General features: G+C 42.7%; 1 protein-coding gene across 6 annotated transcripts in view; it reads right to left on the bottom strand.

The window, feature by feature from the left end:
* Hmgn3 (high mobility group nucleosomal binding domain 3) overlaps positions 1-18,656 on the bottom strand; it is a 39,902-nt gene extending 21,246 nt beyond the window's left edge. Inside the window, exon 1 of one of the 6 annotated variants that reach the window (XM_037207805.1) lies at positions 18,422-18,656. In XM_037207805.1, coding sequence (XP_037063700.1) covers positions 18,422-18,436 — 15 coding nt within the window. In that variant the 5' untranslated portion in view covers positions 18,437-18,656. Of the gene's footprint in view, positions 1-13,930; positions 13,955-18,421 lie in introns of those variants that run through there. The other 5 variants (XM_037207804.1, XM_028853666.2, XM_028853667.2 and 2 more) reach the window with 5 other exon arrangements.
* Between the last annotated feature and the right edge of the window lie 4,355 nt (positions 18,657-23,011).

A 23,011-nucleotide genomic window follows, 5' to 3' on the forward strand; every position in this document is an offset into this window, starting at 1 on the left:
GGGATTTAGGATTCCTCTCTAGCTGGGGTATGGGAGCATGGCCACTTTTAGCCACTGACCAAGGGTTCTCAGAAGAAGTCTGGGTTCTGACCTGCGGTTACTCAAGCACACCCCAGGGAATACACCCTGCATTCCGTAAGTCCTTCCAGCAGAAAAACCAAGAAAGGAAATGTAGTGCTTCCTAGTCCACAGACCACCCATCCAACAGGCAGTGCTGAGTGTCACTGAGGATAAATGGTGGCGACCACCCCATTAGTGAACCACCTTTGCCCACCAAAGTCAGGAGGTCTGAGGAGGTGAGGAAATCCTTTCCCCGTTTGTCATTTGTTTGGGAACTGTTGTAGATTGGCATCAGATGGAGGATCCGTGATTCAGAGAAAGCTCCTGAGGGTGTGGCAAGAAGCCACAGAGAATAAGGTCTGTGTTTCCTGGTGCAGGATCATGAGCCACACAGAGGAGGAAGGCTAAGAATTCTCATCAGGGATTGCTGGACCTGGAGAGTGTGTGAGTGAGTGAGTGAGTGAGTGTGTGTGTGTGTGTGTGTGTGTGTGTGTGTGTGTGTGTGTGTGTGTGTGCTCGCGCGTGCACGCACATACAGGCACCCACAGAGCTGGAGATTGATGTCTTTCTGTATTGCTCTCACCTCATTTTTTGAGACCAGTTTTCTCATTGAACCTGGAGCTAACAAATGGCTAAGACAACTGTCCCCGCCACCCGCAGCTTCTCCTATCTATGGGATTACAAGTTCGTGATTCCGCACGGTGTTTTACACAACTGCTAAGGATCAGAACCCAGGTCCTCACGTTTGAGCAGCAAGCTCTTCCTGTGTCAACCCATTTCCTCAACTCTGGTCTTTTCCTTTTTAATCAACCCCTGGGCTGCCTGTGCCAATGTGTTAATGCTGAGAGGAGACAGGGTGGAAACAGGCCCCTAATCACTTCTCCTCGCCTCCAGAGTGTACTGGGTGACTCCTCTCCATTTTACCGGTCCATACTTTAAAGAATATTTAATTATTCCAATTTTCTTTATAGATTAATTTGCATTTCTGTTTTAAATTCAGAGCTGGAGGAAAATCAGGCAAATAGTGAGCTTGATTGCAGTGGAAAACCATTCTGGAGCCTTAAAAATGAAATAACTGATGAAGAGAAAGGCAAAAATTTACACATAGTAGACTAACTGACACCAGATTGACCATTTTCCCCCACAAATGAGGGTACTAGCTATGAAATTGGTACAAAATTTCTTAAACAACAAGGAAATTCCTGAAACTGAAATAAATTTGCTGAACCATAAATTACACTTAAGTTTTGTTCAAAGCCACAAGACTTTTATGTTTAATGTTATTGTGCTTATTTTTGTTTGTTCTGTAGCTCCTAGTTTGAGACACACTCAAGCTGTATTGATTTTTATTTTTCACTGTGTGTGTGTGTGTGTGTGTGTGTGTGTGTGTGTGTGTTTGCATGAATGCACATGTGTGCGTGTGCACGCCTGAGTAATGTGTAGGGGTGTGGGCACATGTGCTATGGTGCACACATGGAAGCCAAAGGGACAACCTCAGAGGTTGGTCCTCGCCTGCTCCCTGGTTTGAGACAGGGCCCCTTGAGCTGCCTGGGCCTGGCTTTTAGGGATTCTCCCATTTCTGCCTCCATCTCCCCACAGGAACCCTAGGATTGCCGGGCGGGGGTGGCGCACGCCTTTAATCCCAGCACTTGGGAGGCAGAGGCAGGTGGATCTTTGTGAGTTCAAGGCCAGCCTGGACTACCAAGTGAGTTCCAGGAAAGGCACAAAGCTACACAGAGAAACCTTGTCTCGAAAAACCAAAAAAAAAAAAAAAAAAAAAAAAAAAAAAAGGAACCCTAGGATTGCAGACACACAGTGCTGTGCCTGGCTTTTCGTGGGTCCTGGGGATCTGTCTGATGCTTGCAGGGCAAGCAGTTTATAACTGAGCCGTCTTCCCAGTCCTGCCCTGGACTGCTTTGTAAAGTCACCGTCACATACTCTCCACTCAGAACTGCAGGGTCACATTCAGATCATTAATGATCAAACCCACACCAAGTTCTGTCCCCTCTTCCTCTCTGCTTGTGCTTCATCAACCCAGTGATTAAGGACACTGCAGACTAGCATGTCTTCCCCAAATGCTTTGTTAAGATCAAAGTAACCGAGAAAGAATTCTGTTTATCTGTTCAGAAGCCTGGATGAACTCAAACACCCATCTTCTAAGCTATATTTAAAGGTAGAAACATTTTATAAATAAGCAAACATAAATGATAACCAAAAATAAACAAAAAACTTCTTCATGTTTGCATAGTGCAGTTTTATTAGTTTAAATATATATAACCCAATACAAAAGAAATAACTTAGGATATTCTATACCTTTTAAATATATATATATAAAACCCAATACAAAAGAAATAACTTAGGATATTCGATACCTTTTCACCTGTGGTATCTTTGTCCAAGGTTACCTTTTCTGATGCGCTCAAGTTTTGTGCAAATGGGATGATGGAGAAGGCTCTTGCCTAAATCAGAAGTCTGTATCCCAGTCTCGCTCACATTCATGCTGTCCGGGTATGCATGTTTTTCACTAGGACATCGAAGAGAGGCACGAGTATTTCACCTGACTTAGCTGCTCACTTACTGATTATACTGTCGAGAAGTCCTACACATTATAGGGGTACTAAGGCCATGGGAAAGGTTGAAGAAAGTGGTACAGAGGGAAGACAGTAACATAACCAGGAATGGTAACAGTAAAGTCCAAAGCCATGACCAAATGGCTCAGTTCTTACCACAATCTAATGAGGCTGGTATTAATTAATGGTATTATAGCCATTTTATCGATGAAAATTTGAGGCCAGAGAGGATAAGTAGTAACTTGTTGAAGATGATTCTCTTTGGGAATCTTGCTGGCAAGTAAAAAAGCTGGGACCAAGATGCAGGCAGACTGACTTAGAGCTCATTTTCTCTCTCTCTCTTTTTTTTTTTTTTTTGGAGGGGGGTGGGGGTGGGAGTGTTTCATGACAGGGTTTCTCTGTGTAACAGTCCTGGCTGTCCTGGAACTCATTGCTCTCTGCCTGCCTCTGCCTCCCGAGTGCTGGGATTAAAGGCATGCACCGCCACCTCCCAGCTCACATTCTCAACAGCACATTGCTCAAAGCAGCTGCATCAACCTTCCTCGTTTTCAAAATGGCTGCCAATCTGGGATGCAGATAGCAAAGAGCTCTCAGTTAGGGAAACAATTCAAATGTAGCCTAACCAAGGAACACATACATCACGGACGTTTCCATCTGCCTCCACGCACAAGCTTCCTGAAATAACAACAAACAGTGCCCCATTAAAGCATATATGTTGAGGTGTATAGTATTGTTTCTGTTTGACACCCTCAGGCTGGCCTTGAACTCAGATATTGCAAGATTGGCTCTGAACTACTGATGTCCCTGAGTCTGCCTTCCAAATGCTCAGATTTAATGATCATATACACAGAAAACAAGTTTTTCTTTTTTAAAAACCATACTACGATAGCTAAAGAAAAGGCAGTAAATCATCCCCTCCCCCCTTTTTTTTGAGGTAGGCTTTCCTGTATCCCAAGCTGGCCTTGAACTCTTATGTAGGGGAGGACGACACTGAACTTTTAACCCTTCTGCCTTCACTTCCAGAGTGCTGGGATTACGGGATTCCAGACATGTACCACTATGTCGAGTTTATGGAATACTGAGGATCGAATACGGGGCTTCACGCGTACCAGGTGGGCAGTCTACCGACTGAGTCCCACCCCTAGCCCTGTTCTGTCATCTTGTAGTACTTCATAGTTTGGACATGCTTTTGCACTGTTGGTGCATTTGATCCTCTCCATATTGTCAACCAAACAGGGGCAGGCTCACTATTTCCATTTTCAAGCTGACCTGAGGTTCAAAGCAGCCTTGTCCAGGTAGAGTGGCAACCTCTGAACTCTTCCTCCAGGGCTCTCAGAGATGTTACTAGATAGTCAACTCTATTTTCTCCTTTTGCCCAGCTAAGAACCAACTTCTAGAAAAGAGTAAACAATTATGATCTTCTAATGATTAAAAAAAAAAAACCAAAAAAAAAAAAAAAACCAATCAGCTAGCTATGATGAAATCTATACATGATGGCTAGAGGAGAATCATAAAAATAAATGTGTCATTGGGAAGTAATAAAGCAAAAACAGACTGCAACATGGAGTTTAAAAATCCTACATACCGAGTATACACCCAGAACTGGAGAAGGAAGGAGCAGTGTTGTGGCGGGCTTTGTTGTTTTCTGAGCTACTGTCTCAAGGAAGCCCCAGTAGGTCTTCAGCTTGGTATCTTCGAGCATGTGCCTCCAGGATGTATGTGCCTCCAGGATGCATGTACCTCCAGAGTGCATGTGGCTCCAGGATGCATGTACCTCCAGAGTGCATGTGCCTCCAGGATGCATGTGCCTTCAGGATGCATGTGCCTCCAGGATGCATGTGCCTCCAGAGTGCATGTGCCTCCAGGATTCATGTGCCTCCAGAAGAGTGCTGACGTTACAGGTGAGTGTTGCCATGCTCATTCAGAGGCCGTCTCTAAAACACTTTTGATCATCTCAAGTCCTTAGTACATTTATCTCATATTTAATACATAAATGAGAAATGAGGTCTAGTATTCATGACTCCCCACAGAATTTAAGTAACTGTGCCTAACAAGAAGAATTCAAAGAAAAAGGAGGAGGAGGAGGAGGAAGAAGCAGTAAAAGCAGAAGTAGAGGTAGCATCACCATCACCATCCTCATCACCACCACCACCACCACCACCACCATCATCATTGGCAGCGGCAGCAGCGAGGGGCTGGGTCCTGCAGGATGGCTCCATGGGTAAAGGTGCTTAATTGGCTAGCCCAAGAATGTGAATCTAATCCCCGGAGGCCACGTAAAGCTAGAGAGAACCAACTTCATAAAATTGTTCTCTGAGGTACACACAGAGGTTGTGGCATGCCCCCATAATAACATTAGTAATAAGGTGTTTTTTTTAAAGTACAACTTATACCTCAAAAGAAAAAAAAAGATATAAAAAGCAAACACAGTCCAATATAAAGTTTGAATTTGTGTGTGTGTGTGTGTGTGTGTGTGTGTGGTGTTTAAATAATAATATAATTTGAAAGCAGTATTACTTTGTCTATTTTTAAATTTATGCTTGTTATTAATGCAATGGTAATCCAGAAAATTAGAATAAAAATCCACCCAGTTCTAGGTCTAATGGATTTTCATAGAGATTAACCTATTTCATTCTTATTTGATGAATTATAAAAGCAAAAATACCCCCCCCCATTTTCTAAATCCAACGTCTAAGTAATGGTGGTTTAGTATTCACACTGCAATCTCTGACTCTAATAGAAAGTAATCAAGTGTATTTTCATGTTTCTAGCCATAGAGAAACACCTCTATTGCTACATATAACAAATTAAGGAACAAGCAATGTATCTTGGACATACAAAATCGAATAGCTTACTGTGAAATATGAGAAAATAAAAGACTTAGATTTTCCATATTCCAAGAAATCGATACTCTGGTGGGGAAATTGTGTGTGTGTGTGTGTGCCATTAGTTACTAAAATATCTCAGTTTGGTGATGATGTGCTCTCTCTCCCAAGCTCAGGCCTGGATTCTGGAGCAAGCCTTCAGCTCAGACAGAGATAATCACAACTTGGCTGGTAACTTTCTATGACTTGTGCCAAGAAGTAATGGCAAAACAGTCTGGATTTTAATAAATATAGTATCTCAAACAAAAAAGCAATAACTTATTTATGGAACTTAATTCTTATTTCATTTTTAGGCACCTTAGTTTAAATATTCATTAAAAAAAACCCTAAAATTATTAGGAATAAATGGGTGTGAGAAATCTGATGGTGTAATGTTTAAAAGGAAAATTCTGGGTTAAAAGGGTGGTCCTCTCACTGTCTAGCCGTGTGACCCAGAGGAGACACCCTCATCGCATTGAATCCCAACATTCCCTTTGTGCGGCTGCAGTCACAGGCTCTGGAGCCAGATCTCTAGGAATGAAGTCGCAGCTCGCAAGGACCTTGGGGAAATGTCAGCCTCTGGTGCTTCCGGGTGTAAAATGGAGATGAAAGGATCTGACGGAGTGGTTGAGGGGACTAAGTTTACAGAAGCAATGGGAAAGAAAAGGGCCTGACTCACAGAAAGTCCCCAGAATGTCACAGTCACGGTAGACACGTGTTGTTTAGGAAACTGCAGCTCAGCACCTCTTCTACGTAGTTACTTCTAAACACACCCTTTCACAACTAAAGAGCCTGAAGAACGTAGAACACATAACTCAAGTCTGGAACAACTAGGCATAGAACCTTCAATAATGTTAGTTATTTAAATCTGAACAATAATAGATATGCCCATGTTAATTACTGATATCAATTCTTCCTAAAATATTAAATATCGGAACCCATTTATTTTAAAGGCAGAAGCCATTTTCTCTGTTTCCCCACTTCTGAATGTATGCATTGTTTGATGTACACATGGCCAAGCATGCACTTCCCTTGGGCACACCTACAGGCCTGTTCCTGAGCATGCCTGTAAGATGTAAGAGGACAGGACTCAATAAACACCTTCATTAGCAACTACAGAGGGACTTGACTGAATTCTTCCAAGACAGTGAAATGTGCAATAAATACGTAGCTGGTTAAAAAAAAAAGAATTCGACATTTTGATTTGGTTTATCTCCAACACTGATTTTTAAATGACTCAGGAGACCAACATCATATTTCAACATACTAGGTACCGTGAAAGCAGACACTCTAACTGGCATTTATTTCAGTCACCACTGCCAAATTGCACCCTACAGGAAAGTAGAATATATTTAACTTTGGTGTCAACAAACACAGCATTTTAGGGGAGAAACGTGGAGGGGAAAGGGTTATTTAGCTGATTTGCTAAGGGAATTTTAGTATTACACAGAGATATTTTGAAAAGTTTCTTCTGTGAGAAAAAGGAACCACAGAAGAACGTCCAAGATTAAAGCTTATGTTTGTAGAACAATACATTTGTGATGACTTGGTTATTGCATATCTGCCACTAAGTGCAGTTCGTTAGCCGTCTGTGGTGAGGACTGCTTGCCCCCCATCTACTGTGGCTGTTGTTTGCCCTCCCCCCTCCCCAGATGGAAGCCTGGGGCTGAGGACAGGCCCATTATTTCATTATGGTTCTCTTAATGATTAAGGATTTCATCATTTTAATGATGCCCATGTTTGACTCGTCTGCCTATGCCAGCACTGTGCTAAGTACTCTTACCATCTCAATGATGACTGCCCCCCAATTCTGACACTGAACTAAGTACTCTCACCATCTCAGTGAGGACTGCCCCTCCCCATGCCCAGCACTGTGCTAAGTATAAGTACTCTCACCAGCTCAGGGATGACTGCCCTCCCCCATGCCCAGCACTGTGCTAAGTACTCTCACCAGCTCAGGTGAGACTGCTCTACCCACGCCGATACCATGCTAAGTACTCCCCACCTCAGTTAATTCCCAGTGAGGTAGAACCTATTATTATCCTGGCTTTACACACGAGTAAACTGAGTCCTAGAACATGATAAAAATAAAGACGCTAAGGAGGGTCTAGGTAAACTGCACCAAGTCATAGGGCCAGTCAACAATGACTACAAGCATCCCATTAGACATCTTCCCCTCCAAAGTCTGAAGTAATAAAATGTAACTATTTTCCTCCTTTCAAAACAACTAATTGATCCACTTGTTCAAGAAACATGTACAGTACCTCTGTCGGGTACTCTGGGGGAATAAGAGATTTTTTTTTTAATTAAAGTTAATTTAAAAACATAATCAAATAACCGTGTTGATTTAGATAGAGGGTGCTAGACAACAACCTTTAAAAAGTATGAGGCAGGCAGGGTTAGCGAGCCAGCTCCAGGGTGAAGGTGTTAGCTGCTAAGCCTTACAACCTGAGGCGGCAGCAAATGTCTTAGAGGCACATACCTGATAAAGACCTTACATTTTGAATATATAGAAAGTCTTATATGGTGGTGGTGGTGCACGCCTTTAATCCCAGCACTCAGGAGGCAGAGGCACATAGACCTCTGTGAATTTGAAGCCACCCTGGTCTATTGAGAGAGTTCCAGGACAGCCAGGGGCTACACAGAGAAATCCTATCTGGAAAGACAGACGCAAAAACAAAACAAAAATTGAACTTGAATACGCAAAAATTCTTACAAGTCAGTAGGATGACAAGCAGCCTGTGCGTGCGTGCGTGCGTGCGTGTGTGTATACCTGATACAAGCTAGGGCCATATGGGAAGAGGAGCCCTTAAGTTAGAAGATGCTTCCCTAGACTGTCCTGCAGGCAAGTCTGCAGGGCACTGTTCTGATTAATGACTGATGTGGGTGGGGCAACCCCCAGGCAGGTAGTCTTGGGATTATAAATAAGCAAGCTGAGCAAGCTGTGGGAAGCATGCCAGTAATTCCTCAGTGGTTTCTGTTTTAGTCCCTGCCTTGAGTTCCTGCCTTGACTTCCCCTGATTGAAGGACTGTGACCTGTAAACCGAATAACCCTTTCCAAAAAGTGCTTTTGGTCATGGTGTTTTATCATAGTAATAAAAATCGAACTAAGACACAACCCGATTTAAAAATGGGCAAAAACACCCGAACAGGCATTGTTGCTCAGAGCAGAAGGGTAACATATACAAGGCCCTGGATTTGATCTGCAACACTCCAGGAAAACACACACACACACACACACACACACACACACACACACACACACACACACACACACGAAAAGATGCTCATCATCTCTAGCTATAGAAATGTAAATTAAAGCTCATTAGACTACTCATAAGTGAACACCCGAAAAGCACAAAATATGTGCATGAAGGAACCTTTCATTTCTACTCTTTGAAATATTACCAAGGTAAAAATTATGATTAAAAATTATGTATCCATGCAATGACTTATATACAAATATATGCAGAATTATCTATAGTGGACAAAAGTTGAGACAATCCTAATGCTTTTCAACTTTTGAAGAGGTGGGCAAAAAGGCAATACATCCATACAATGGAGCACGAATAGACAATAAAACAATGAAGTCGTGACACATACTACCACATATAGGAACCTCAAAAATATGAAACAAATCAGAAACGAAACACTATACACTGTATGCTGCTTTCATATGAAATTTCCAGAAAAGGCAACTATAGACAGAATAAAACAGCAGCCTAGTGACTGTGGCAGTTAGCATGCTTTTTGTAGGTTATCTTTTGAGCTTCAAAACTGGATAATGGGAATGATTGCACAGCTCTGTAATTTACTGAAAAATCACTGAACTGAGCACTCCAGATGAATGGTAAGGAAACCATTTTCAATAAATCTTTGTATAAGTAATCTGTAATGTTTCAGCAGTAGGCAATCATGCTTTTAATCAGATTAAAGAAAGGCACATCTTATCAACTGCAACATACACATATCTCTGATTTTTAGTAAATGTAAATATTTTTAAAGACTTACTTTTTTTCAAACTCTGTGTGTGTGTGTGTGTGTGTGTGTGTGTGTGTGTGCGCGTGCGCGCACACGCGCATGTTAAGTGCAGATGCCCACAGAGGCCAGAAGAGGGCATCAGATCCCCTGAAGCTCAAGTTACAGGGAGTGGTGAGCTATCAAGACATTGGTGCTAGGAACAAAACTCAGGTTCTCTGCAAGAGCAGTTATCTTAACTGCTGAGCAGCCCCCAGAGTGAATACTTTTATTTAAGCCTGTTTTTTCCAATAGCAATACCTATCATCTCTATAAAGACATTCGAGACATTCTCTTTTTAAGATAGCAAACTTCTTTCTGTGCTACTTGGTACAAATATTTTTCCTGTTTTTTCACAAATTTTAAATTTTTAGTAATTTTCCCACATGGCAATATTTATCTTCATGTAGCCAAATTTATCAACGTTTCCATCTATAGTCTCCATCTTTGGTGTTATAACAAGTGACAGTCTTTTGAAGGACACCCTTTGAAACTTTGAGTACTGTTAATCACGCCTCTCTCATTCCAAGACCAATGCTATTGGGCCCTCCCATTAAAGGAAACACACACACACACACACACACACACACACACACACACACACACACACCAAAACCCCCCAAAACCTCAATTTAAAATCTCAAAATAGTTCTCTGTTCCCCCAGACCCAATCCTCTGGGTAGTCCCTAGTACTGTAATAGAACACCAGCTGCAGCCACCCCACACCTCCTGAGGATCACACGGACCATCCCCTGTTGACCTCCCCACCACCCCTGGCTGCCTGCCAGCCCCCAACTTGGGTGGACAACCCCTGCTCAACCACAGGCCATGCCTTCCAGAAGACAAGGTAGGCTGCCCACAGACTGACAGATGGACAGACCTTCTCAACTCTCTGTTTCCCCAAACCCAATCTTTAGGGCCATCCACAGCACTGCAACGAAGTATCAGCTGCGGCCTCCCTTCCCCGCATCCACACTTCATGTGGATGCCACACACTGTCCCCTCCTGACCTTCCTTACCTCATTCATCCTTGCATCCCAGCCTCCCAAACCAGCAGGCATTCCCCGTGAACACACCAGCCTCCTCGCAGTCCAGTAAAACTGGCAACACACAACTATCACACTCTGAAAATCCAGAGAGGAAACAGAAACCAAGGAGAAAAACACCCACCCAACAAAGACAAACCCGGAAATCAGCACCTAGAACTATAATCACCCCAAACCCAGGTGCCTAGATGCCAGCATAAGAACACAATCAATAACAGCCAAGCCAATGTCTCCACTAGATCCCAGCTATCCTGTCACAGCAGGCCCTAAATAGTCTAACATAACCGAAGCACAAGAAAAAGACCTTAAAACCAACTATATGAAGAGGATAGGAGTCCTTAAAGAGGAAATGAATAAATTCCTTAAAGAAGTACAGGAAAACATAAACAAACAATTTGAGAAAAATGAATAAATCCCTTAAAGAAAACCAATTAAAAAAAAACCAGTTGAAAGAAATGAATAAAACTGTTGAAGACCTGAAAATGGAAATAGAAGCAATAAACAAAACACAAACTGAGGAAATTCTCAAAGTGGAAAATCTGGGTAAGTGAACACAAAGGCAAGTGTCTCCAAGAGAATACAAAGACATGGAAGAGAGAGAATCTCAGGCATTGAAGATACAATAGAAGAAATGGATACATCGGTCAAAGGAAAGGTTAAATCTAAAAGAATTCCTGACACAAAACATCCAGGAAATCTAGGACAATATGAAAAGACCAAACCTAAGAATAACAGAAATAGAGGAAGAGAAGAATCCCAGTTCAAAGACCTAGAAAATATTTTCAACAAAATCATAAGAAATTTTTCCTAACCTAAAGAAGGAGCTGCCTATAAAGGCACAATAAGCATAAGAATACCAAACAGGTTGGACTAGAAAAGAAAGTCCCCTGCCACATAATAACCAAAACACTAAGATACAGAACAAAGAAAGAACATTAAAAGCTGCAAGGGAAAAAGAGCAAGTAACACATAAAGGCAGACCTATTAGAATTACACCTGACTTCTCAATGGAGATTGTAAAAGCCAGAAGAGCCTGAATAGATGTGTTGTAGACTAAGAGACCACAGATGCCAGCCCAGACTACTATACACAGAAAAACTTTCAAGCACCATAGAAGGAGAAAACAAGATATTTCACAACAAAGTAAAACCTAAACAATATATATATCTATAAATACAGTCCTACAGAAGGTCCTAGAAGGAAAACTCCAATCCAAGGAGGTTAACTACAATCAGGAGAACACAGAAAATAAAGAATCTTACACTAGCAAAACCAAAAGAAGGGTAGCGTACACACGCATACAAATACACATACACATACACATACACACACACACCACCACCACCACCACCACGAACACTACCAACAAAAGAACAAGAATTACAATCATTGATATCTCTCAGTATCAATGGTCTCAATTCTCCAATAAAAAGACTAAGGCTAACAGAATGGATGCAAAAACAGGATCCATTCTTCTGCTGCATACAAGAAACACACCTCAACATTACTTCAGAATAAAGGGTTGGAAAAAGTCATTCCAAGTAAATGAACCTAAGAAGCAAGTTGGTGTGGCCATTTCAATATCTAACAAAATAAACCAGAACTAATCAAAAGAGATGAGGAAGGACACTTTATACTCATCAAAGGGAAAAAAAACAACTAATATGACATTACAGTTCTTAACATCTATGCTTCAATTACAAGGGTACTCACTTTTGTAAAAGAAACATCACTACAGCTAAAATAACATATTGACCCTCACACATTGATAGTGAGAGACTTCAATGTCCTCACTATCACCAATGGACAGGTCATCTAGACAAAAACTAAACAGAGAAATACTGGAGCTAGCAGACTCTATAAGCCAATGGACCTAACAGATATTTATAGAATAATTCACCCAAACACAAAAGAATATACCTTCTTCTCAGCACTTTCTTCAAAACTGATGACATACTTGGACACAAAGCAAGTCTCAACAGATACAAGAAAATTGAAATAACTCCTTTTTTTCTATCAGACAACCATGAATTAAAGCTGGATATCACTGGGCAGTGGTGGCGCGCACCTTTAATCCCAGCACTCGGAAGGCAGAGGCAGAGGCAGGCAGATCTCTGTGAGTTTGAGGCTAGACTGTTCTACAGAGTGAGCTCCAGAACAGTCTCCAAAACTACACAGAGAAACTCAGTCTTGAAAAACAAACAAAACAAAACAAAAAAAGCTTAATATCATCAACAACAGAAACAATAGAAAGCTTACAAACTCGCTGGGCGGTGGCACACGCCTTTAATCCCAGTACTCGGGAGGCAGAGCCAGGCGGATCTCTGTGAGTTCGAGGCCAGCCTGGGCTACAGAGTGAGATCCAGGACAGGCACCAAAGCTACACAGAGAAACCCTGTCTCGAACCTCCCCTACCCCCACCCCCCCAAAAAAGGAAGAAAGCTTACAAACTCATGGAAACTGAACAATTCTCTACTGAATGAAAAATGGGACAAGACAGAAATAAACAAATTGAAGACTTTCTAGAATTCAATGAAAATGAATAAACAGCATGCCCAAACTCAGGGGACACAATGAAAGCCGTGCTAAGAGGAAAGTTCACAGCACTAAGTGCCTACATACAAAAATTGGAGAGATCTCATACTAGCAAGTTAACTACACACCTGAAAGTTCTAGAACAAAAAGAAGCAAGTTCACCCAAAAGGAGCAGAGGGCAAGTAATAATCAAACTGAGAGCTGAAACCAATATAATAGAAACAAAGAGAATAGTACAAAGAATCAATGAAATAAAGAGTTGGTTTTTTGAGAAAAATCAACAAACCCTTATTCCAAACTAACCAAAAGACAAAGAAAGAATATCCAAATTAATAAAATCAGAACAAAAAGGGGGACATAACAGACACCCAGGAAACCTAGAGAATCATAAGGACACACTTTAAAAACCTGTACTCCATCCACACAATTTGAAAACTTAAAAGAAATGCATAATTTTCTCAATAGGTACCACTTACCAAAGTTAAGTCAAGATCAGATAATTTAAATAGAACTATAACCCCTAGTGAAACAGAAGCTGTCATTAAAAGTCTCCCAACCAAAAAAAGCCCAGGACCAGATGATTTTAGAACAAAGTTCTACCAGACTTTTAAAGAAGAATTAACGACAATACTCCTCAAATTATTCCACAAAATAGGAAAAGAAGGAACATTACCTAATTCATTTTATGAGGCCACAGCTATCCTGATGTCCAAATCACATAAAGACTCAACAAAGAAAGAGAATTACAGACCAGTTTCTCTTATGAAAATACATGCAAAAATACTCGATAAAATACTTGCAAACTGAATCCAAGAACACATCAAAAAAGACCATTTACCATGATCAAGTAGGGTTTCTCTCAGAGATGCAAGAATAATGTTCAAAAATCAGTAAATGTAATCCACCATATAAAAAAAAAAGGAAGACACAAACCACATGATCATCTCATTAGATGCAGAAAGGCCTTTGACAAAATGCATCACCCCTTCATGATAAAAGTCCTGGAGAGATTAGGGATATAAGAGACAAACATAAACCATAATAAAGGCATTCTACAGCAAGCCTATAGTTAACATCAAAAACAAATGGGGAGAGAAACTCAAAGCAATTCCACCCAAATCAGGAACAAGACAAAGTTGTTCATTCTCTCTGTATCTATTCAACATAGTACTTGAAGTTCTATCTAGAGCAATAAGACAACTGAAGGAGATCAAGGGGATACAAGTTGAAAAGAAAGAAGTCGAAGTATTATTATTTCCAGGTGATATGATAGCATACATAAGTAACCTGGAAAATGCCACCAGGGAACTCCTACAGCTGATAAATAAAGTAAGGAAGAGGCAGGCTTTTTTCCCCTTGAGTCTCTAAGCGGAAAGAGATCACTATGCACACCATGTCTACTCTGTAGACATTGCTGTACTAGACAATTCCTGGCATAATATGCCAGACATAGTATATTCCATATATAGACATAATATGCCAGACATAGACATATTCCAGGGATAGGAAATTGAAAGCAAAAAGGACATGAAAATGTGTTTGTTGGCCAGGCCAGAACTGAATCCAGGCCTTGCTGGTCATGCTTCTATAGAGAACATGGGATCACAACATGACTGCTGCTGGCTGGCGTTTGTGGCTGGTAGAGTGGAACAGTCTAGAACTCAGTCAGTCATTGTCCCACCACCACCCCAGTCTGTGAGATTTTGCTCACTCACCACCCATTGTATAATACAGAAAACTCAACTTTATTTAATACAGAAAACTCAACTTTATTTAAATCTTAGAAAGACATTACAATGTTAAGTTTTGCTTTGCATTGCTTAAAACAAACAGCAGTCATTTAAAAATTGGTTTAATGCCACTACTAAACAAACGTGTGTGTGTGTGTGTGTGTGTGTGTGTGTGTGTGTAAAACTTACAAAGAAGTGTCTTAAGAATAGTTTATAATAATATGGATGATATTGTGGCCTTGAAGTTGTATAGCTGAGGCCTAATATGTTAGGGTATAATAAGGAGAGGCAAACAGAAAATGATGCTGAATTTTACCTTGAGTCCTACCCACACTTTCAAGACCAACCAGCCCCAATTCATCCTGTGTTCTTATCTATCCCATGGTCTCTGAATCTGAACAGCACATTCTGTAACCTATATAAGCACAAATGTCAGTCAACTCTTTTCTTGTCTGATAATCTTATCATTTCATTGAATTAAATATAAGCTTCCAGGGAACAAACTGCGTGTCCCTATAATATTTAAACAGTGCTAGGTCTTCAGGTGTTTTCACTGACTTTATTATAACTTTGTGATCTGCAGAATTTAGAAGTCCATTAAATAACGTTTTGATGAGACAGTGAAACATGGAGCAGAGATGGGAAGGAAAATATGATGTGGGACTTTAAAAGCTGATTACCAGGTTGGGGGTGGCTCAGTGGGAAAAGTGCTTGCCCCTCAAGCATGAGGGCCTGGATTTGATTCTCAGTACTCATAAAAAAAAGCCGGATGCCTGTGGGTCTGTAATACTAGTGCTGGAGAGGTAGAGAGAGCCAATCTAGCCAAATGAACGAGCTGTAGGCTCAGTGAAAGACCCTGTCTCAAAAAATAAGGTGGAGAGCAATAGAGGTAGATAGCCAACTTTGAGCTCTGACTTTCACCCATGCCCCATTTGTGCGTGTGTGCGTGTGCGTGTGTGTGTGTGTGTGTGTGTGTGTGTGTGTGTGTGTGTGTGTGTACATACCGTTTAATTTACAAAGCAGAACAGGTAGTTGTTTGTTTGCTTGTTTTTGTTTTGTTTTCAAGATAGTATTTCTGTGTAGTTTTGGTGCCTGTCCTGTAGACCAGGCTGGCCTCGAACTCACAGAGATCCACCTGCCTCTGCCTCCCGAGCACTGGGATTAAAGACGTGCGCCGCCACCACCTCCTGGCTCAGAACAGGTAGTCCTTTAGTCAAGGAAATACATTAGTAGAGTATGCAAATCCTTTGGCAATTACCTGGCTTTATAGACCACTAAGGCTTTTGCACGGATTGTCTCCAGTTCTTTCCTGCATAGCTGTGTGGGCTTCTCCTGGGGACAGTGGTTTCTAATGTCAGTCCCAAGGAACTCCAGGACTCCACCAGGTAGTGCTAAGGCTTGACTGCCAGGTGGGAGGGCCATCACAGCCATGTCATCTGTGGCTGCTCCTGCCCGGGTAGCAAAACAGGTATTTGGCCTCCAGCTATCAAGCAGTAAAAAGACTTCCGTTAATCAAGGACTCAGTTTGCCCTTCGCTGAAGGACTGAGTATTAGCTAACTCCACAGAGGGTCCCTGTCATTCGGAGAAGGAAAACATAAAGGCAGTTTCTGCCCCGTTCTTTTCTTCCCTCCTCCTTTAGAGATGGATAGAAAATAAGAGTGATGGTTTCGCCAGCAGTGGCCCTAGATCTAGGAAAAGTTCCACCAAACCAGGCGTTCACAGAGGGTGCCCGTGACCTGCGGCTTATCCAAACATGTTAGCAATTCCCGGGAAAAGAGTTAGCCTCGACTCCCTCTGTAACTCATTTTCTCGATAATTAGTTCCTCTGACTCTGCTAGAATTCCCAGCTCGTCACTAACCTCAGATAAAAGGCTGCAAACGGTGACATCATTCTAGCTCAACAGCACTGGGAAAACAATGTTGCCATCAAATGAAGCTTTGAGCAGTGAGCCTCAAGTGCTCCTGCTCTTTACTACGCCACCAGCTTCTTCAACTACAAGGCTCTGGATCTCCTAAATGCTTCTCGTCTCTACCCACCTCTAAATGAAGAGAAAGAGCTAACAATGGTGTCGAGTAAGGCCTTCGGATCCATGGCAGCTCCACTAGAAACCAATGGATAATGACATGTTGGGCAATCCGTCTTAAGACCCTGCTCAATGAGTCTAAAATAGTTCTGTGGTTCTGGGGATTAAATGAGATAATACACACCGGACTCCACCCAGCATGAGCCACAGAGTCGGTTCTCGTTAAATTCTAGGAAAAAAAAACCTTCTAATTAATATGATTGATTTTCTCTTAAAGAACGGAGATAGATGCCTGGGCTGGGGAGATGGATCAAGGAGTATAGACGCTTGCTGTGGATTCCCACAACGCACATGGCAGGAGAGAACCTACTACTGCTGCCGTGTGGTTGCCAGTGCCTCCCCTGCACGCACACAATAAACAAATGTAATAAAAATAAATGTGGAAGAAGAGGACGTGTTTACAATCAAATTCTAGTGGCGCTGTATAAGAAAGCAAAAGCTTCTAAAATGTTAAAGCTTTGATAGTTTTAAATAATGCACACACACACACACACACACACACACACAATCAGTGCACAGTCTTGGGGGAAAAGCGGGGCATTATCTAAATCAAGTTCCAACTTTAATGGCCACGCTGGCTGGTTGACTTGGATCCTTTGGGCAGGTGGCTAGAAGGTTTTTTTCTGAGGAATCATTCCTCACTCCTCGGTTCTCTTGGGGAGGGGTAAAAAAAAAAATCTGCCCTTCCTTTACCAGTCCAATGACAAGTCGAAGCCCCACCCTGAGAAGCTCTGTGACCCCACATGTGGCTCGTGATGTCCCTGCGCGGAAGGGGACACGACCCACAAGGGGCAGAAGAGAGACTAAAATGACCCGGGTTCCCTGTCTGTCCAAGCATGGGGTGGTGGATGGGGCAGCGGCCAGGGCTTGGTGGCCCCTGACCTTGGCCAGGGTCGGTGTGTTTGGCACTAGTCCCCTTCCTCGCCGCCTACCGGCGCTGCGCACTGCCCCGCCCGCCCTCGCGGCCGGTTGATTGACACCGACACCGGAGTGGGTACATACGGGTCCACGGCGGCGCAGCAGGGCTGGCGTAGGGAAACATGGCTTTCCCTCTCCCGGCCTTCCGCCGGCATCGCTCCCGCCCTGGGCACTGCCAGGGGACCCTCCCGACCCCGCCTGGCTCCTCGGACTCTTTCCACGGTTTTCGATTTCCCTGGCCTGGGAGACTCTTCCAGCTGCTTTCCCTCCACCCTGAGAACAACCTGGAGTTTGCCAAGAGGAAACTCCTGCGAGGGGGATGGACACCCGCCCTGGCTGCCGCTGGCAAGAGGTGGCAACCATTCGAGCCAGGAGTTGATGGAGAGAGGAGGACACTTTTCCCTGGAGGGAAAGTAACACTCGGAGCTCGGTGCGGGGCCAGAGAGGTCTGCAACAGGCAGCTGCAAAAGGAGCCGGCAGCCGCGGTGTCCAGTGCCTACGAGTTACAGGCGCATCATTGCGTCCATCGCAGCGCCGGGGACTTGCTCCGAGCACACTCGAGGGCCTGCGAGCGATTTTTTTTCAGCAGGACTTACCTTTCTCTTCGGCATAATGACTACGTCGGTGCAGCAAAAAAGTAAAAGCAACGGGCTGGGCCGCCTGGCACGCCGCTGGATGCTGCCTAGCCGCTGCAGCTGCTCCCGCAATGGGATCGGCTAGCCCGGCCTCTCCGACCTGCACCTCCGCTTCCTCCCCCGGCGCTCCACTCGCTCGCATCCCGGTCCCCCAATGGCGAGCCCCGCCAGCCGGCCGCGAGGCCCCATTGGCTGAGGGAACGTTCTAAATTCCACGAGGGCACGCCCACCCCTGCTCACCCGGTACGTGCAGTTGTAGTTTCTACTTCACAAAAAAAAAAAAAAAAAAAAAAAAAAAAAAAAAAAAAAAATCTGCCTGGCGACTGAGCATGCCCAGTTCAACTAGTAGCCTTCAGGCCACTCTCCTGGAGTTCCATTGTTTCACGCGCCTTCTTTGGATGGGAGCAGTGTGCACCTTCATAGAAAAGAAGAGTTAAGTATTGACATGTTAACTTTATAATGTCAATAGGGACACGGGGTACCTTGTACACGTGTTACTTATAAAAGCTTGTAATGGGTGTTCATGGTGCAGATCTTAGCCCCATCTCTAGCAAATACAAAAATGCCTCGGTCTAATTGTGGTTGTTTATTATTATTATCATTATTATCATTATCATTATCATTATTATTATTATTATTATTATTATTATTATTAATTTTAATCTGTGGTTACAAGTCACATACGAATTCGGCCAATTAGTCAGTTCTGCGAAAATGGATATAGTGTGTTTGTTGTGAGAATTAGGGAGAAATTGAGGAAGGTAGGAGCACATTTGTATTTTAAGTATGTACATTTAAACTATACCTGCCGTGTTACCTTTCATGTGTAGTGTGATGTTTCTCAAAGTTCTACAAAGAATTGCAAAATACATTTCTGAATTTATTTTATAAGACCACTTTTATCCTGATGAAAAACCTCGGTGGTGGCGTTGGGGGAGAATTTTAGGTCAACACTCTTTATAAACATAGGCATAAAGCCGGGTGGTGGTGGTGCATGCCTTTAATCCCAGCACTCAGGAGGCAGAGCCAGGTGGATCTCAGTGAGTCCGAGGCCAGCCTGGGCTACAGAGGGAGTTCCAGGAAAGGCTCAAAGCTACACAGAGAAACCCTGCTTCAAACAAACAATCAAACAAAACAAAAAAATCCATAGGTACAAAGACAGGGCCAAAATTTTAGCAAATCAAATTCAACGTTAAGAAGATAACACACGACCAGGGAAGTTGGCCCAGAACACAGAATTTGTTCAACATTTGAAAATCAGTCAGTGTAATCAGCACATTACTATGATAAGGAATCCAATCATCTTAACAGCTGCAGGAAAAATACTAGTGAATGGGTGAGCAAGTTGTGATAAATCTGTACAGTGGAATATTACTCTGCTATAAAAGAAATGAGCTATCCCTGCTTAGATAAGTAGCAAAAGCAAAATGCAAAATGCAAACCAATACATGGCAGGACAATGAGTAATTTAATTTATACAAAATTACAGGGAAAGCGAATGAAACCGAACAAAGTTAGCATCAGAATTATTCACAAGGCAAAAGTCTCATCATAGGACCTTACATGGAAGCCTTACACTACATAGGATGGAATCAGCTTTCCTCACTCAGAAGCTGCATGGAAGTATCAAAGTCATCAGGCAATTCACGTTGATACCTACTTCACCTTTTCCTTGTTCATTTTCAGAATAAATGAGTTGGAATCCTTGCAAGCTTGGGAGGTAATGGACGGCTTCCGTTTTTGGTGCATCTTTACAAACCTGCGGCGTAGCTCGGTCTTTTTCTGTCACTGAGGTGTGCTGCAATATCTTGCTGCTTTTATTGTCTTAGTGCCCATAGTTTCCCATCTTCAGTCAGAGAGAGTGCCCTTCGGACATGGTCCCAGTTGTCTTTGATGGATGCCTTACTCACAGAAACTCAATGGATGGCGTATTCAAAAGAAACAAGATAAGACCAATTCATTGCTTTAGAGCCGAACGAAAACCTAGACGTTCATAATTTTACCATTAAAGAAAAATTTATAACGAATATGTCTTGGAAGAGAGTTAATTTGCCAAGTGCTTGATGGTTGAAGAAGGAGAAGAAGAAGAGGAGGAGGAGGAGGAGGAGGAGGAGGAAGAGGTGGCGCACGCCTTTAATCCCAGCACTTGGGAGGCAGAGCCTGGCGGATCTTTGTGAGTTCAAGGCCAGCCTGGTCTACAGAGCAAGATCCAGGAAAGGCGCAAAGCTACACAGAGAAACCCTGTCTCGAAAAACCAAAAAAGAAAAAAAAAAAAAGAAGAAGAAGAAGAAGAAGAAGAAGAAGAAGAAGAAGAAGAAGAAGAAGAAGAAGAAGAAGAAGCAGCAGCAGCAGCAGCAGCCACCAGGGAAGATATTTTTGTAAGATACGGGAAGTGCTGGGTAGTGTAAGAATGTATCTGGGTTGAATTGTGCTTTTTGTTTTTCTTTTGTCTAATGGTGATCCAACCTAGGGCCTTGACAGTAGGCAAGGACATCCACAGAGCTGCAACCCCAGCCCTGATATTTTTCTTTATGAAGATTTAAGGGTGTCAGTGTCAGGGATATGGTGACTTTTCCCCTCTGGTAATGAAAAGTGACTCACAAAGTTGGGGTTTTTTTCGTTTTTTTTGTTTGTTTGTTTGTTTTTGTTTTTGTTTTTTTTTTAAGACCAAATACTTAGCTAAGAGTAGCAAACAAAATTACAATCACTATTTAGTGCACACAATAAAACAGTCACAATGAAACTGAAGCTTGCTAGCTGGATAAAGAAAGCTGAACGCTGGGCTGGAGAGGTGGCTCAGCAGTTAAGAGCACTGGCTGCTCTCACAGAGGGCCCGGGTTTGATTCCCAGCACCCACGTCCACTCCAGATCCAGGGAATCTGATGCTCTTCTCTGACTTCAAGGGCATTAAGGATACACACCCACAGGCAAAACACTCACATGTAACATTTAAAGGTGATTATGAAAAACCTTGAGTGTTTGTGTCTCTTAGTTCATTTACAAATACTGTAAATAACAACTTCAGTTGAAAACAGCAGTGGCTGTCTTTCCTTGGAAGTGGGTTACACCTGCTTAAGGTGGGACAAGGGAGCTATGTACCCTCCCCACCACACCTTATGCCTTTATTACCCTTCAAGACTGGGGAAATCAGTGCCGAGGGTAAGAGGAGGAGGCAAAGAGAATGATTTGATAGGCAGCTGGAATTTCAGATTAAGAGATAAAGTGGCCTGAACTTGCCAACCATGGGACAGCAGGGATCAAGCAGGCGCTCTTCTGTCATTGGGTGTATTCCAAAGAGCTTTTTAATTTGTAATGCTTTCTGAATGATCAGCCTCTAAGACAGTAAAAGCTTCTCAACAGGATGCAGATACTTCATGAGCTCAGACAGACGATGAATGAATCAGGGAGTTGCTGTTTGAAGAAGAAAGAAGAACAAATTAGGAAACAAACTTCCATTGTATTCCCACACCCCTCTTCCTCTTTCCGACTCAAACTTGTTGAAACAGTAAATTCCCGACCTCAGCCTTTTTCAAATAGCAAAACCACCCTAGCGTCATGACTGTCATCAAGGAAAAGGAGAGAGAAGGAAACGGGGCGAGAGGATGAGAAAGGGAAGAGAAAGGAAGGACCCTACCAGAAAATCAATGCTCCTGGTCGAGTCAAGTAATGCTTTCTAAGATGATTATTTCCACTGGGGCATGCAGATGGGGACATTCATATTAAGTGAATTAAGCCAGTCTCAGAAAGATAACTCTCATATGTTTCACTCCTAGGCTTCATACAGATATGTCGAATTGTGTGTGTATGATACAACAGTAGAAGAGAAGCTGTCTAGAGAAGCAGAGAGGACCAACCGGATGGAGGGGGAGTGAGAAATGGGTAGGTGAGGAGCATGGAGGGGATTGCTTAATGTACAATATATTCTTGTATGGAAATGTCCTTATGAAACAGTACCATGTATTAGAAGACACAATAATATTTTAAATAATTAAAAATGAAATAGATTAATTCCATTTCCCATATATTTGCATACAAAGATACACATGCTGTGTGTGTGTGTGCACATACATGTGCATGTGCACTGGGTGTAGGTGTGTGCTGTAACATGAAATGTATTTTCATTATTGGTAACCAGTACTATTAACAGTACTGCACACTTCTAATGAAACTTGTAGGCCTTCGAGGCTCCAGTAATTTGCCTATGGAAGAAATTTGCACAATCTTCAAATCATAGAAGGAAACTTTCAAAGGAAGTTTGAAAGGAAAAGATTATTTTGTGGCCAGGCAGCAGTGGCACATGCCTTTAATCCCAGCCCTAGGAAGGCACAGGCAGTCAGATTTCTGAGTTCGAGGCCAGCCTGGTCTACAGAGCGAGTTCTAGGACAGGCTCCAAAGCTACACAGAGAAACCTTGTCTTGGGGGAAAAAAGATAAAAGATTGTTTTGTAAATCCCCTCTCTACCTGCCCCTTCCCACCTGTCCCTCCTCACCTGTCCCTCCCTCCTCCCCCTCCCCATCTGTCCCTCTCTTATGTAAGGCAGGCTCCGGCAGT

Source organism: Peromyscus leucopus, chromosome 7, assembly GCF_004664715.2.
Source record: "Peromyscus leucopus breed LL Stock chromosome 7, UCI_PerLeu_2.1, whole genome shotgun sequence".
In the NCBI taxonomy this organism is placed as follows: Eukaryota; Metazoa; Chordata; class Mammalia; order Rodentia; family Cricetidae; genus Peromyscus; species Peromyscus leucopus.